This window comes from Oncorhynchus kisutch, linkage group LG1, assembly GCF_002021735.2.
Source record: "Oncorhynchus kisutch isolate 150728-3 linkage group LG1, Okis_V2, whole genome shotgun sequence".
NCBI classification, from domain to species: Eukaryota; Metazoa; Chordata; class Actinopteri; order Salmoniformes; family Salmonidae; genus Oncorhynchus; species Oncorhynchus kisutch.
In genome coordinates this window covers 71,775,786-71,789,714 of record NC_034174.2, presented here as the reverse complement: position 1 = coordinate 71,789,714, position 13,929 = coordinate 71,775,786, and the positions used below count along the sequence as shown (strand labels likewise).

General features: G+C 47.4%; 1 protein-coding gene across 1 annotated transcript in view; it reads right to left on the bottom strand.

Annotated features, from left to right (window-relative positions):
- The window catches only part of LOC109890174 (xylosyltransferase 1), a 134,815-nt gene that overhangs the window by 15,349 nt on the left and 105,537 nt on the right, over positions 1 to 13,929 (bottom strand). The window contains exons 8-9 of the mRNA XM_031831843.1: positions 9,634 to 9,899; positions 87 to 282 (exon numbers count right to left, since the gene is read on the bottom strand). Coding sequence (XP_031687703.1) covers positions 87 to 282; positions 9,634 to 9,899 — 462 coding nt within the window. The remainder of the gene's footprint in view (positions 1 to 86; positions 283 to 9,633; positions 9,900 to 13,929) is intronic.

Here is a 13,929-nt window from a genome sequence, read left to right as displayed (position 1 = left end):
TGAGTCGCCATATCACAGTGTTACTGTTCTGGGAATGTTATGTGAACATTACCTAAACGTTATACAACCAAAAAAAGGATCGTTACCTCAGCGAACTGCAGCCTGGTGAAGGTGCTGGGAGGGGAAGCCACCTTGTAGGTCTTCCTGGGCATCACCCAGGTCTCCAGGGTCTCCAGCTTGCTGGTTGCCAGGTTAGTGGCATGGTGCTTGACCAGGTAGCCTTGGAACTGGTCCGACTGGAAGTAGAGATGCACTGACACCGGGTGGCCCATGGGGAAATACCTGGCAAACCAAGAGGAAACACACTTTTTAACCAACCTTTCTCAATAGACCTTTATCAGTATCCTGAGTGCAGGTCTGTTTGGGCTATGATGCCAAATATCACTCATTTTGACAGAGACAGAAATGGAGTTGACAAGAACACAAACAAATCTGGGACCAGGCTACTTTATCAGGGTTTTACCTGGCAACACCAGTGGTAACCCAACAGACAGACCCATTGAGATTCCCATTAGTGAACTTGATATGGTACCAGTGCTGTTTAAAAGGCCAATGGTGTAAGATGAGAGTATCTAGATTCATCTATTGAACAACTACTGGAGACTGCTTACAAATGCTAATGTTTGTAGATGCTAAAGTTCACTAGCGGGGCCTTGCTAATGTCTCAGACGCTAAAGTAAAGGTTAGGGGATGTGCTGTGCTTTCTGTGATTGTGTGAAGGGAAGAGGCATTAACTCAATGACCTATAAAACATCTGTTGCTGTGGAGACTATTATTAAGGCTAGGAATGGACAGACTGACTGAGACCAGACTGTAGTTGTAGCCTGCCCCGGACCAACCCAATACAGTCATTGGGTATATTGGCAGTAATATATTAAGTTAGTCACAGCCCGATGCCTCTGACGATAACCATGACACACCAATTCGTAACACACATATTGTCTAATACAGCGGTTCCCAACCTTTGCCATCCCGGGGACGACCAAATCAGCGTCAAAAGATCTTGAGGGCCACCATTCGCTGAGTCGCAGAATTTCTTTACATAAAATATCTTAGCGTTCAAATTTAGTCAATTTTATCAGTGAATGTAACAGATTTAACACATATTGTAATGTACAATTGCGTATAATACTATACATCCAATAACTACAATAAAATAAAATACACATTACAAATAGTAAATAATGTGCGGAGCAGGTAGTCCTCGGACCACAGGTTGAAAACTGCTTGTCTAAAACAAAGTCAGCTGAGGTCAAAACACACACACACACTAACAAAGTTGAACTGGTCTGGGACACCATTAAGAAGTCAGCTTGATCTTACAATCAGCTTGCCAGTCCAGGCTAGTCCTGATAGTTATATTGTTCTGGGGGCTGTGTGTGTGGAGTGAGTGTTTTTTTTCTGATTCTGTACATGTGGCAGAAGGCTGGCACTGAGAGCAGAGCAGAGACTACTGGGAAAATAAACAGGGTGTGTTTGTGTTTCTCTCTCTCTCTCTCTCATCCTCCCCACGCCCCAGTGTCCACTGTGTGTGTGTATGTGTATGTGCCCACCAGCCTTCTCATCAGTATTCCAGTAGTAGAACCAGGAGTCAGTCTGCCTGACAGCGCTGTGTGTGTGTGCCCGTCCCAGCCCGACAGCACTAGCTACCCTGACAAGCAGAACAGCAAACATTTACACCCGCTCACGGAGAGCACTCCACACCCTTTTCTCTCTATCCCGCTCTCCTCCTCCCTCCCTCCCTCGTTCCCACTATATAGGGAATAGGGTGCCGTTTGGAACACAGACAGAGATTGACAGAGATGTTGCCCCTAGCAACATCGTAGCACCAGTAACAAAGGTTTCCTCACTCTATGAGACTGAGTCAGTTACTCAGTTATTTATTACAGACGTACAGGGTGGGACTGAAGTACTCACAATTTGAATTATACATAGACTCTTGGGAATGCCTGACGTTGACGTCTTTGACAATTGTGTGTTTGTGTGTGTGTGTGTGTGTGTGTGTGTCTGACTGTGTGTGTGTCTGTGTGTGTGTGTGTGTGCTAGAGAGAGCGAGAGAGGCAGAAAGAGCTAGAGAAAGAGAGAGTGATAGAGATTTTTTAAAAAGAGGTTGAGAGAAAGAAAGAGAGAGGCAGAAAGACAGAACGGGGGCAGAGGGAGAAAGAGAGAAGGGAGTGAGAGAGAGAAGAGAGAGTGAGAGGGGGGGGGGATAGCGAGAGAGAGAGAGTGCAGATACATAGAGCCTCCATTCAGCCCTTCCATCCACCCCCTCCCCACTGGAGTCACAGCTGGCTGTGAAAAGACAGAAATCCCCCTCTCCTCTCCTCTCCTCCGTCTCTCCATCCCCCCATGGCAGTCCCACCCTGCTGTCTCATACACACACTGTAAGCTCTACAAACATAGCCTCTCATGGCCCCAAACATTGCCCTGTGTGTGTGTGTGTGTGTGTGTGTGTGTGTGTGTGTGTGTGTGTGTGTGTGTGTGTGTGTGTGTGTGTGTGTGTGTGTGTGTGTGTGTGTGTGTGTGTGTTTGTGTGTACAGCTGGGTGTGGATATGTTAGTGTGAAAGACTGAAAATTGTTTCCTCACAGCAAATGCTTTTTTCACATGCTCATGATCCCACAATTAGAGATTTGCAGACTGACAAGTATACTCACAGATGCCCTCTTGCTCTCACACACTTTATGTGTACACACACACACACACACACACACACACACACACACACACACACACACACACACACACACACACACACACACACACACACACACACACACACACACACACAACCTCGTTTCCCTTCCTTCCCAATTTACAGGCAGAGGCATGAGTAGAAACAGCTGTAGTTAAACGATAGACATAGGGTGTGTGTGTGCAGCTAGATGGAAACATGCTTCCTCTCATCTTGACTATGTACCCAGAGACCCCTGCCGCTACCCACAATGCAGAACTACCTGCCTGCCTGCTATCCAGCCTGCTTATGTGGAACTATACTGAATCTAAAACAGACTGATAATACAAGCTGCCAGCAGCAGAAACATGGGCGTATAGTACATCTGACGTTGGTTGGAACACGGACAATTCCACCAGAATGGTGTCGCATCCCTCCAACAGACTTCCAGACACTTATGCAATCTATGCCAAGGTGCATTGGATCTGTTCTGGCAACTACTAAAGTACTTTATGTTGGTGTTTCCTTTATTTTGGCAGTTACCTGTGCATTGGCCCTGAGACTCAGCTAACGCAGGTTTCATATTCTAGCTACCGCAGGTGCTGCTGGTCCCAAATGTGTTGCAACTGTGGTATTACAATACAGTAACAGTTAACTAAGACAAAAGACACGTTGGCTTTAAACTGGCTTCCTGTTTTAGCATCCATAGATGACAGGGATCCCAAATGTGTCATAACAACGGCCATGTCAACCGTGGAAGTAACTGTATGGAGACAAAAGACATAACCAACTGACACGTCTCCTGATCCAGGAAGCTAGATGCTATGAATCGCAAATGTATCGTAACACAGGGGTAAATCTACATTGGTAAATGTGTCAACATTAGGCCTCGTTACTGAACTAACAGTCCCAGCATATACAGCTGCTATGGATCCCACATCTTATAACACCAGTATCGTCAATCGTAATTCTAGGGACACAGAAATGATACTGGTCTCGAAGGAACATGGAGCAGCACCATCCATGACCTATATACAGTACACCTTCACATGGTGTAATTGATCTGCCGTATCGCCTTACTGAGTGAACAGTGTGAACCGTACCGGTTCCCATCGGCTCAATAGAAGCAGGGTATTGTTACTAGTGATGCCGTACGGATAGCGTTGACGCGTGATGCCGTACGGATAGCGTTGACGCGTGATGCCGTACGGATAGTGTTGACGCGTGATGCCGTACGGATAGCGTTGACGCGTGATGCCGTACGGATAGCGTTGACGCGTGATGCCGTACGGATAGCGTTGACGCGTGATGCCGTACGGATAGCGTTGACGCGTGATGCCGTACGGATAGCGTTGACGCGTGATGCCGTACGGATAGCGTTGACGCGTGATGCCGTACGGATAGCGTTGACGCGTGATGCCGTACGGATAGCGTTGACGCGTGATGCCGTACGGATAGTGTTGACGCGTGATGCCGTACGGATAGTGTTGACGTGTGATGCCGTACGGATAGTGTTGACGCGTGATGCCGTATGGATAGTGTTGATGTGTGATGCCGTACGGATAGTGTTACTAGTGTTGCCGTACGGATAGTGTTGCTAGTGATGCCGTACGGATAGTGTTGACGCGTGATGCCGTACAGATAGTGTTGACGCGTGATGCCGTACGGATAGTGTTGATGTGTGATGCCGTACGGATAGTGTTGACGCGTGATGCCGTACGGATAGTGTTGCTAGTGATGCCGTACGGATAGTGTTGACGCGTGATGCCGTACGGATAGTGTTGACGCGTGATGCCGTATGGATAGTGTTGATGTGTGATGCCGTACGGATAGTGTTACTAGTGTTGCCGTACGGATAGTGTTGCTAGTGATGCCGTACGGATAGTGTTGACGCGTGATGCCGTACAGATAGTGTTGACGCGTGATGCTGTACAGATAGTGTTGACGCGTGATGCTGTACAGATAGTGTTGACGCGTGATGCTGTACGGATAGTGTTGACGCGTGATGCTGTACGCATAGTGTTGACGTGTGATGCCGTACGGATAGTGTTGACGTGTGATGCCGTACTGATAGTGTTGACGCGTGATGCTGTACGAATAGTGTTGACGCGTGATGCTGTACGGATAGTGTTGACGTGTGATGCTGTACGGATAGTGTTGACGCATGATGCTATACGCATAGTGTTGACGTGTGATGTCGTACGGATAGTGTTGACGTGTGATGCCGTACGTATAATTTTGACGTGTGATGCCGTACGGATAGTGTTGCTAGTGATGCCGTACGGATAGTGTTGACGTGTGATGCCGTACGGATAGTGTTGCTAGTGATGCCGTACGGATAGCGTTGATGTGTGATGCCGTACGGATAGCGTTGATGTGTGATGCCGTACGGATAGCGTTGATGTGTGATGCCGTACGGATAGCGTTGATGTGTGATGCCGTACGGATAGTGTTGATGTGTGATGCCGTACGGATAGTGTTGATGTGTGATGCCGTACGGATAGTGTTGACGCGTGATGCTGTACGGATAGTGTTGACGTGTGATGCTGTACGGATAGTGTTGACGCGTGATGCCGTACGGATAGCGTTGATGTGTGATGCCGTACGGATAGTGTTGACGTGTGATGCCGTACGGATAGTGTTGACGCGTGATGCCGTATGGATAGTGTTGATGTGTGATGCCGTACGGATAGTGTTACTAGTGTTGCCGTACGGATAGTGTTGCTAGTGATGCCGTACGGATAGTGTTACTAGTGTTGCCGTACGGATAGTGTTGCTAGTGATGCCGTACGGATAGTGTTGACGCGTGATGCCGTACAGATAGTGTTGACGCGTGATGCTGTACAGATAGTGTTGACGCGTGATGCTGTACGGATAGTGTTGACGCGTGATGCTGTACGCATAGTGTTGACGTGTGATGCCGTACGGATAGTGTTGACGTGTGATGCCGTACTGATAGTGTTGACGCGTGATGCTGTACGGATAGTGTTGACGTGTGATGCTGTACGGATAGTGTTGACGTGTGATGCTGTACGGATAGTGTTGACGCATGATGCTATACGCATAGTGTTGACGTGTGATGTCGTACGGATAGTGTTGACGTGTGATGCCGTACGTATAATTTTGACGTGTGATGCCGTACGGATAGTGTTGCTAGTGATGCCGTACGGATAGTGTTGACGTGTGATGCCGTACGGATAGTGTTGCTAGTGATGCCGTACGGATAGCGTTGATGTGTGATGCCGTACGGATAGCGTTGATGTGTGATGCCGTACGGATAGCGTTGATGTGTGATGCCGTACGGATAGCGTTGATGTGTGATGCCGTACGGATAGTGTTGATGTGTGATGCCGTACGGATAGTGTTGATGTGTGATGCCGTACGGATAGTGTTGACGCGTGATGCTGTACGGATAGTGTTGACGTGTGATGCTGTACGGATAGTGTTGACGCGTGATGCCGTACGGATAGCGTTGATGTGTGATGCCGTACGGATAGTGTTGACGTGTGATGCCGTACGGATAGTGTTGACGCGTGATGCCGTATGGATAGTGTTGATGTGTGATGCCGTACGGATAGTGTTACTAGTGTTGCCGTACGGATAGTGTTGCTAGTGATGCCGTACGGATAGTGTTACTAGTGTTGCCGTACGGATAGTGTTGCTAGTGATGCCGTACGGATAGTGTTGACGCGTGATGCCGTACAGATAGTGTTGACGCGTGATGCTGTACAGATAGTGTTGACGCGTGATGCTGTACGGATAGTGTTGACGCGTGATGCTGTACGCATAGTGTTGACGTGTGATGCCGTACGGATAGTGTTGACGTGTGATGCCGTACTGATAGTGTTGACGCGTGATGCTGTACGGATAGTGTTGACGCGTGATGCTGTACGGATAGTGTTGACGTGTGATGCTGTACGGATAGTGTTGACGCATGATGCTATACGCATAGTGTTGACGTGTGATGTCGTACGGATAGTGTTGACGTGTGATGCCGTACGTATAATTTTGACGTGTGATGCCGTACGGATAGTGTTGCTAGTGATGCCGTACGGATAGTGTTGACGTGTGATGCCGTACGGATAGTGTTGCTAGTGATGCCGTACGGATAGCGTTGATGTGTGATGCCGTACGGATAGCGTTGATGTGTGATGCCGTACGGATAGCGTTGATGTGTGATGCCGTACGGATAGCGTTGATGTGTGATGCCGTACGGATAGTGTTGATGTGTGATGCCGTACGGATAGTGTTGATGTGTGATGCCGTACGGATAGTGTTGACGCGTGATGCTGTACGGATAGTGTTGACGTGTGATGCTGTACGGATAGTGTTGACGCGTGATGCCGTACGGATAGTGTTGACGCGTGATGCCGTACGGATAGTGTTGACGCGTGATGCCGTACGGATAGTGTTGACGTGTGATGCCGTACGGATAGTGTTGACGCGTGATGCTGTACGGATAGTGTTGACGCGTGATGCCGTACGGATAGTGTTGACGTGTGAAGCCGAATGGATAGCGTTGACGCGTGATGCCGTACGGATAGTGTTGACGTGTGAAGCCGAATGGATAGCGTTGACGCGTGATGCCGTACGGATTTTATTTATTTATTTTACCTTTATTTAACCAGGTAGGCAAGTTGAGAACAAGTTCTCATTTACAATTGCGACCTGGCCAAGATAAAGCAAAGCAGTTCGACAGATAAAACGACACAGAGTTACACATGGAGTAAAAACAAACATACAGTCAATAATGCAGTATAAACAAGTCTATATACAATGTGAGCAAATGAGGTGAGAAGGGAGGTAAAGGCAAAAAAGGCCAAGATGGCAAAGTAAATACAATATAGCAAGTAAAATACTGGAATGGTAGTTTTGCAATGGAAGAATGTGCAAAGTAGAAATAAAAAAATAATGGGGTGCAAAGGAGCAAAATAAATAAATTAATTAAAATTAAATACAGTTGGGAAAGAGGTAGTTGTTTGGGCTAAATTATAGGTGGGCTATGTACAGGTGCAGTAATCTGTGAGCTGCTCTGACAGTTGGTGCTTAAAGCTAGTGAGGGAGATAAGTGTTTCCAGTTTCAGAGATTTTTGTAGTTCGTTCCAGTCATTGGCAGCAGAGAACTGGAAGGAGAGGCGGCCAAAGAAAGAATTGGTTTTGGGGGTGACTAGAGAGATATACCTGCTGGAGCGTGTGCTACAGGTGGGAGATGCTATGGTGACCAGCGAGCTGAGATAAGGGGGGACTTTACCTAGCAGTGTCTTGTAGATGACATGGAGCCAGTGGGTTTGGCGACGAGTATGAAGCGAGGGCCAGCCAACGAGAGCGTACAGGTCGCAATGGTGGGTAGTATATGGGGCTTTGGTGATAAAACGGATTGCACTGTGATAGACTGCATCCAATTTGTTGAGTAGGGTATTGGAGGCTATTTTGTAAATGACATCGCCAAAGTCGAGGATTGGTAGGATGGTCAGTTTTACAAGGGTATGTTTGGCAGCATGAGTGAAGGATGCTTTGTTGCGAAATAGGAAGCCAATTCTAGATTTAACTTTGGATTGGAGATGTTTGATATGGGTCTGGAAGGAGAGTTTACAATCTAACCAGACACCTAAGTATTTGTAGTTGTCCACGTATTCTAAGTCAGAGCCGTCCAGAGTAGTGATGTTGGACAGGCGGGTAGGTGCAGGCAGCGATCGGTTGAAGAGCATGCATTTAGTTTTACTTGCATTCAAGAGCAATTGGAGGCCACGGAAGGAGAGTTGTATGGCATTGAAGCTTGCCTGGAGGGTTGTTAACACAGTGTCCAGAGAAGGGCCGGAAGTATACAGAATGGTGTCGTCTGCGTAGAGGTGGATCAGGGACTCACCAGCAGCAAGAGCGACCTCATTGAGGTATACAGAGAAGAGAGTCGGTCCAAGAATTGAACCCTGTGGCACCCCCATAGAGACTGCCAGAGGTCCGGACAGCAGACCCTCCGATTTGACACACTGAACTCTATCAGAGAAGTAGTTGGTGAACCAGGCGAGGCAATAGTGTTGACGTGTGAAGCCGAATGGATAGCGTTGACGCGTGATGCCGTCTTACACCAGGTATGTATATTATTGGATGAGGAAGGATACAAAAAGGTTTCTGACGGAGGGTCACCCAAAACATTGAGGTGTGTCATTGTCACGATGCTGTGAATGACTGCTGCGGTGTGTGTGTGTGTGCATTCATGTTCTGTGCATGCATTTTCTGTGCGTTTATACTACTATTTGTGTGTACGTGTGTGTGTGTCAGTGCGTGTTCATGTTAGCATGTTATATGCATGCCTGTACACAGTGGTGGAAAAAGTACCCAATCGTCATACTTGAGGAGAAGTAAAGATACCTTAATACAAAATGAAAAAAAAAAAGTGAAAGACTAAAAGTAAAATACTACTTGAGTAAAAGTGTAAAAGTATTTGGTTTTAAATATACTTAAGTATCAAAAGTAAATGAATTGCTAAAATGTACTTAAGTATCAAAAGTAAAACTATAAATCATTTCAAATTCCTTATACTAAGCAAAGCAGCTGGCTACATTTTGTAGTTTTTAAAAATGTATTCACGGATAGCCAGGGGCACGCTTCTACAAACGAAGCATGTGTTTAGTGAGTCCGCCAGATCAGAGGCAGTAGGGGTGACCAGAGGTGATCTACTTTTTACTGCAAAATAATGTACTTTCTACTCCAAACATTTTCCCTGACACCCAAAAGTACAAGTTACATGATGAATGCTTAGCAAGACAGGAAAATGGTCTAATTCGCACACTTATCAAGAGAACATTTTCTTCAGGAATGTAATGAAGTAAAAGTAGTCAAAAATATGAATAGTAAAGTAAAGTACAGATACCCATAAGAACTACTTAAGTATTTTTACTTAAGTACTTTACACCACTGTGTGTATATGTGTTCAGTGTGTGACCTGGACTGCTTACTAACCTGCAGCTGTCATCCTTAGGATCTCCTTGCAGCGATGCTGCCGCCCTGGCCAGGCCCATACGAGCAAACGCATGGTAGAGTGTGAGCTGTGTGTCGCTCAGGGTTGCGACCCCATCCGCCTCGTCAAACGCACTCTCCCAGTAGGCCTGGAGGCCAGGGGTCCCCTGGGGCATGGGTCCAAACAGGTAGCCATCTAGTTGGTTCACTATCTCCTGGTTAACACTGGCTTCAAACTTCCTGGCGAAGAACGTAGGACGGGACGTTTGCTGTGAGGAGATGGAGGGAGTAGGAGAGAAAAACATAGAGAAGATTATAGAAATGGTAGCTTGCTGGGAACGACTGCAGAATGGGAGATGGAGTGGAAGTGAGTTGGAGGTTGTGAGAGAGAGAGAGAGAGAGAGAGAGGAGAGAGAGAGAGAGAGAGAGAGAGAGAGGAGAGAAAGAGAGAGAGAGGAGAGAGAGAGAGAGAGAGGAGAGAGAGAGGAGAGAGAGAGAGAGAGAGAGAGAGGAGAGAAAGAGAGAGAGAGGAGAGAAAGAGAGAGAGAGGAGAGGAAGAGAGAGATAAGAGAGAGAGAGAGAAAGAGAAATAGTGTGTACATGTGTATGTGCGAGGGGCATCTTTGATTTAATATTCTCTCCCACATACAGAAGACAACGAGCAGATACACTGCCACGTCATATCTGGTAAACTGTCTCAGTACCCACGTTTTCTCTCTCTCTCTCTCTCTCTCTCTCTCGCCTGCACATTTATTAAGTTCAGGGTTGCGTCTTTCCCCCTGTCAGCTACCAGAGCTGGCTGCTTCTTTCAAACACAAGACAAAACCACAGAAGAAGACTTCCTGTTTCCTTTGTACTTCCTGAAACACCAGGGAATCTTACCTTTATCTCTCTCCCCCATCTCTCTCTCTCTCCAATCCCTGTCTCTGTCTCTCTCTCTCTATCTATCCGCCGCTTGCTGATCTCCATGACAACAGACATAAAACACCCAGAAGTCAGTCTGAGTTCTCTCCAAAACAACTCTCTCTATCTGTGCTACTAGGGCCTTGTTGTTAAGGAGGGTTTTGGGATTAACATTTTAGATGCATCACATTGTTGTTCCTCGCTAGAGAAAGCGTGTGTGTGTTTGTGAGAGAGAGAATGTGTGTGTGGGAGTGTCAGAGCGTGTGGGTGAGTGTGCCTGTAAGTTTGTGTGGGTGATCGGATGCATCACTTTTCTCGCTAGAAAAACAAGGAGTGTCACGTCCACACTTTAAGAGGCATTTCGCTACTTTGCTTATGGCCCACTGAAATGGCTTTGAATGGCTGTGGGAGGCACTTACTGAAATGGCTTTGAATGGCTGTGGGAGGCACTTACTGAAATGGAAAGGGACTGGAGACGGGACTATAAATGACAACTGGAAGGAGGTGGGGAAAAAATGAATGAAGGCTCATAAGTGCTGATGTCAACAATGGCTAATTGGCGTATGTAAATTAGTTTTCTCTAGAAGATGGTGTGTGCAGTGTTTTCCACTAGCGCCGGCTGTCGGCTATACAGCCAATTACAGTCATTTTCAGCCAGGTACTTTTCCCACTTAAATGACTTTTCAATTCGCTAGTCAGACAAAAGTCTGCCGATCCCTCTCCCGCTAAAATGAACGATATGCATCCTCTAGCCATCTACTGATAGGACAGGCGCCTGTCAGTCACGGAGCGAGCGATGACAGGGAAACCCCGCTGGTTTGACAGTCTGCTGTCTGCCCCGCCTCTCGGGTACTTGGGTGTGTGTTGTGTGTTCTGTGGTTGCAGTCAATGTCTTTACACTACAGGTTGGTGGCGCCTTAATTGGATAGAATGGTCTCGCGGTACGTACAGGAACAATAGGTAGGTTAGTAGAGAGAGAGTCTCACACTGGTCCAAAATATGATAAAAGAAAATGTATTGAATCGTTTTAAAAGCTGGTAGCCTGTGGATGTCAGCAGACTTGCAGGATTCTTTAAAGGTTCAGTGAAGGCAAAATGATGTTATTTATATCAGTGTTATTTCCTGACAGTTGCTGGTTGAAAATACAATCTAGCATTAGAATGTACCAGAGTCCACCAAAAATAGAGATTGTTCGGCAAAAAGAAAAAAATCTTAACACCCCCCCCAGCGTGTCTGGGTACTTTGTCTATTTGGCTGGCAATTCCATGTGCTTGTGGAAAACACGGTGTGAATGGGGTGTTAGGATGTGGATGGATGAAGGGTGGAGGATATGATTAATAGTATTCTCTCTCTCCGTTTGTCTCTGTCTCTCTGTCTTCCTTTATCTCTCTCTACGTCTGCCTCTCTGCCCCTCCGTGTCCCTCTCTCAGTCCCTCCATCTCTCTCTCCACCCCTCTCTCTTCATCTCTCTCAGTCCCTCCATCCCTCTCTCTTCATCTCTCTCTCCACCCCTCTCTCTTCATCTCTCTCAGTCTCTCCATCAGTCCCTCCATCTCTCTCAGTCCCTCCATCTCTCTCTCCATCCCTCTCCTCCATCTCTCTCCATCCCTCTCTCTTCATCTCTCTCTCCATCTCTCTCCACCCCTCTCTCTCCACCCCTCTCTCTCCATCCCTCTCTCTTCATCTCTCTCTCCATCTCTCTCTCCATCCCTCTCTCTTCATCTCTCTTCATCTCTCTCTCCATCCCTCTCTCTTCATCTCTCTCCACCCCTCTCTCTTCATCTCTCTCTCCATCTCTCTCTCCATCCCTCTTCCCTCTCTCTTCACCTCTCTCTCCACCCCTCTCTCCATCTCTCTCTCCACCCCTCTCTCCACCCCTCTCTCTCCATCCCTCTCTCTTCATCTCGCTCTCCACCCCTCTCTCTCCATCCCTCTCTCTCCATCCCTCTCTCTTCATCTCTCTCTCCATCCCTCTCTCTCCACCCCTCTCTCTTCATCTCTCTCTCCATCCCTCTCTCTCCATCCCTCTCTCTTCATCTCTCTCAGTCTCTCCATCCCTCTCTCTTCATCTCTCTTAGTCCCTCCATCACTCTCTCCATCCCTCTCTTCATCTCTCTCTCCCCCCCTCTCTCTCCATCCCTCTCTCTCCATCTCTCTCTCCATCCCTCTTCCCTCTCTCTTCACCTCTCTCTCCACCCCTCTCTCCATCTCTCTCTCCACCCCTCTCTCTTCATCTCTCTCTCCATCCCTCTCTCCCCACCCCTCTCTCTTTATCTCTCTCTCCACCCCTCTCTCTTCATCTCTCTCTCTATCCCTCTCTCTCTCTCCATCCCTCTCTATTTTTTCTTGTCTCTCTCCCTCTCTCTCACACACACTCTTCATCTATATCCCTCTCTCCCCATCCCCTGCTTCATGCTGATGCGGGCAATGGTTGACAGTAGCTCATGAACATGTTGCCCTGCTCCCTCAACCTCCCTCTTTCCCTCCTTCTCCTCTCTTCCTCTATATTTCCATCCCTTGCTTCTTGCTGTGGTTGACAGTAGCTCATGAGAACTCTCTCAGCAGCCTCTGCTGCTTGGCAGACACACAGCCAGTCCTTTCAGTTCCATACACCTCAGACAGGGAAGGGAAACTATTTACCCTCATCTCCTCCCGCACTGCGCACCTTGCTGTAAATTCCTAGTGTGAGAGATAATGACGGCCCATAGGGCCCAGACCTGGCAACCCGTTGCTTATCTGGCAACCGGTGGCATTCTCACACCAGGGCAGCAACTGTGGAACTTGGCGGTGGTTCTCACGCCCCCTCACACGATTTATTAACCCAACTTTCACAGGTACAGTTCATCAGGTGAGAGAAATCAGAGGGTGGAAAGATGTCGGTGGAGGTCCAGGGTCTAGTTATGAAAGGTTCTCTCTGTTGTCTGTAACACGGGAGACCTTCTCCACCTCATCTCCTCCGCCCTGTCTTTCTCTCCTCTTTTCTTTCTCCTTCTCACAGATCTGTCTGTTTCTCCACCGAAGCAACACAACACCCCCATAGACTTATTAAGAGGACTCCTCCACACATCACCATTAGTAGGGACACTAGACACCCACTCCTACACCACAGATAGAACTAGATACGTGTCCAGTACTAGACACTACACAGTCCTCAGTAAATTCTGAATCATGAGCAGCTTCTAGACTAAATATAGCCTCTCTGTCAGTCTATATTATTTATTAATTAAGTCCTATTAATACAGTGGACTGACTGGTAGGAGGTAGGAGGTCAGCACTGTGCCCAGTGTGTTCTGTATACTGTAATGAATCACACACACACACGCACACACACACACACACCCACTGTTCCTAGGCATTTTATACTGTAATAATACTGCTCCAGTCTTGCCAGAATTC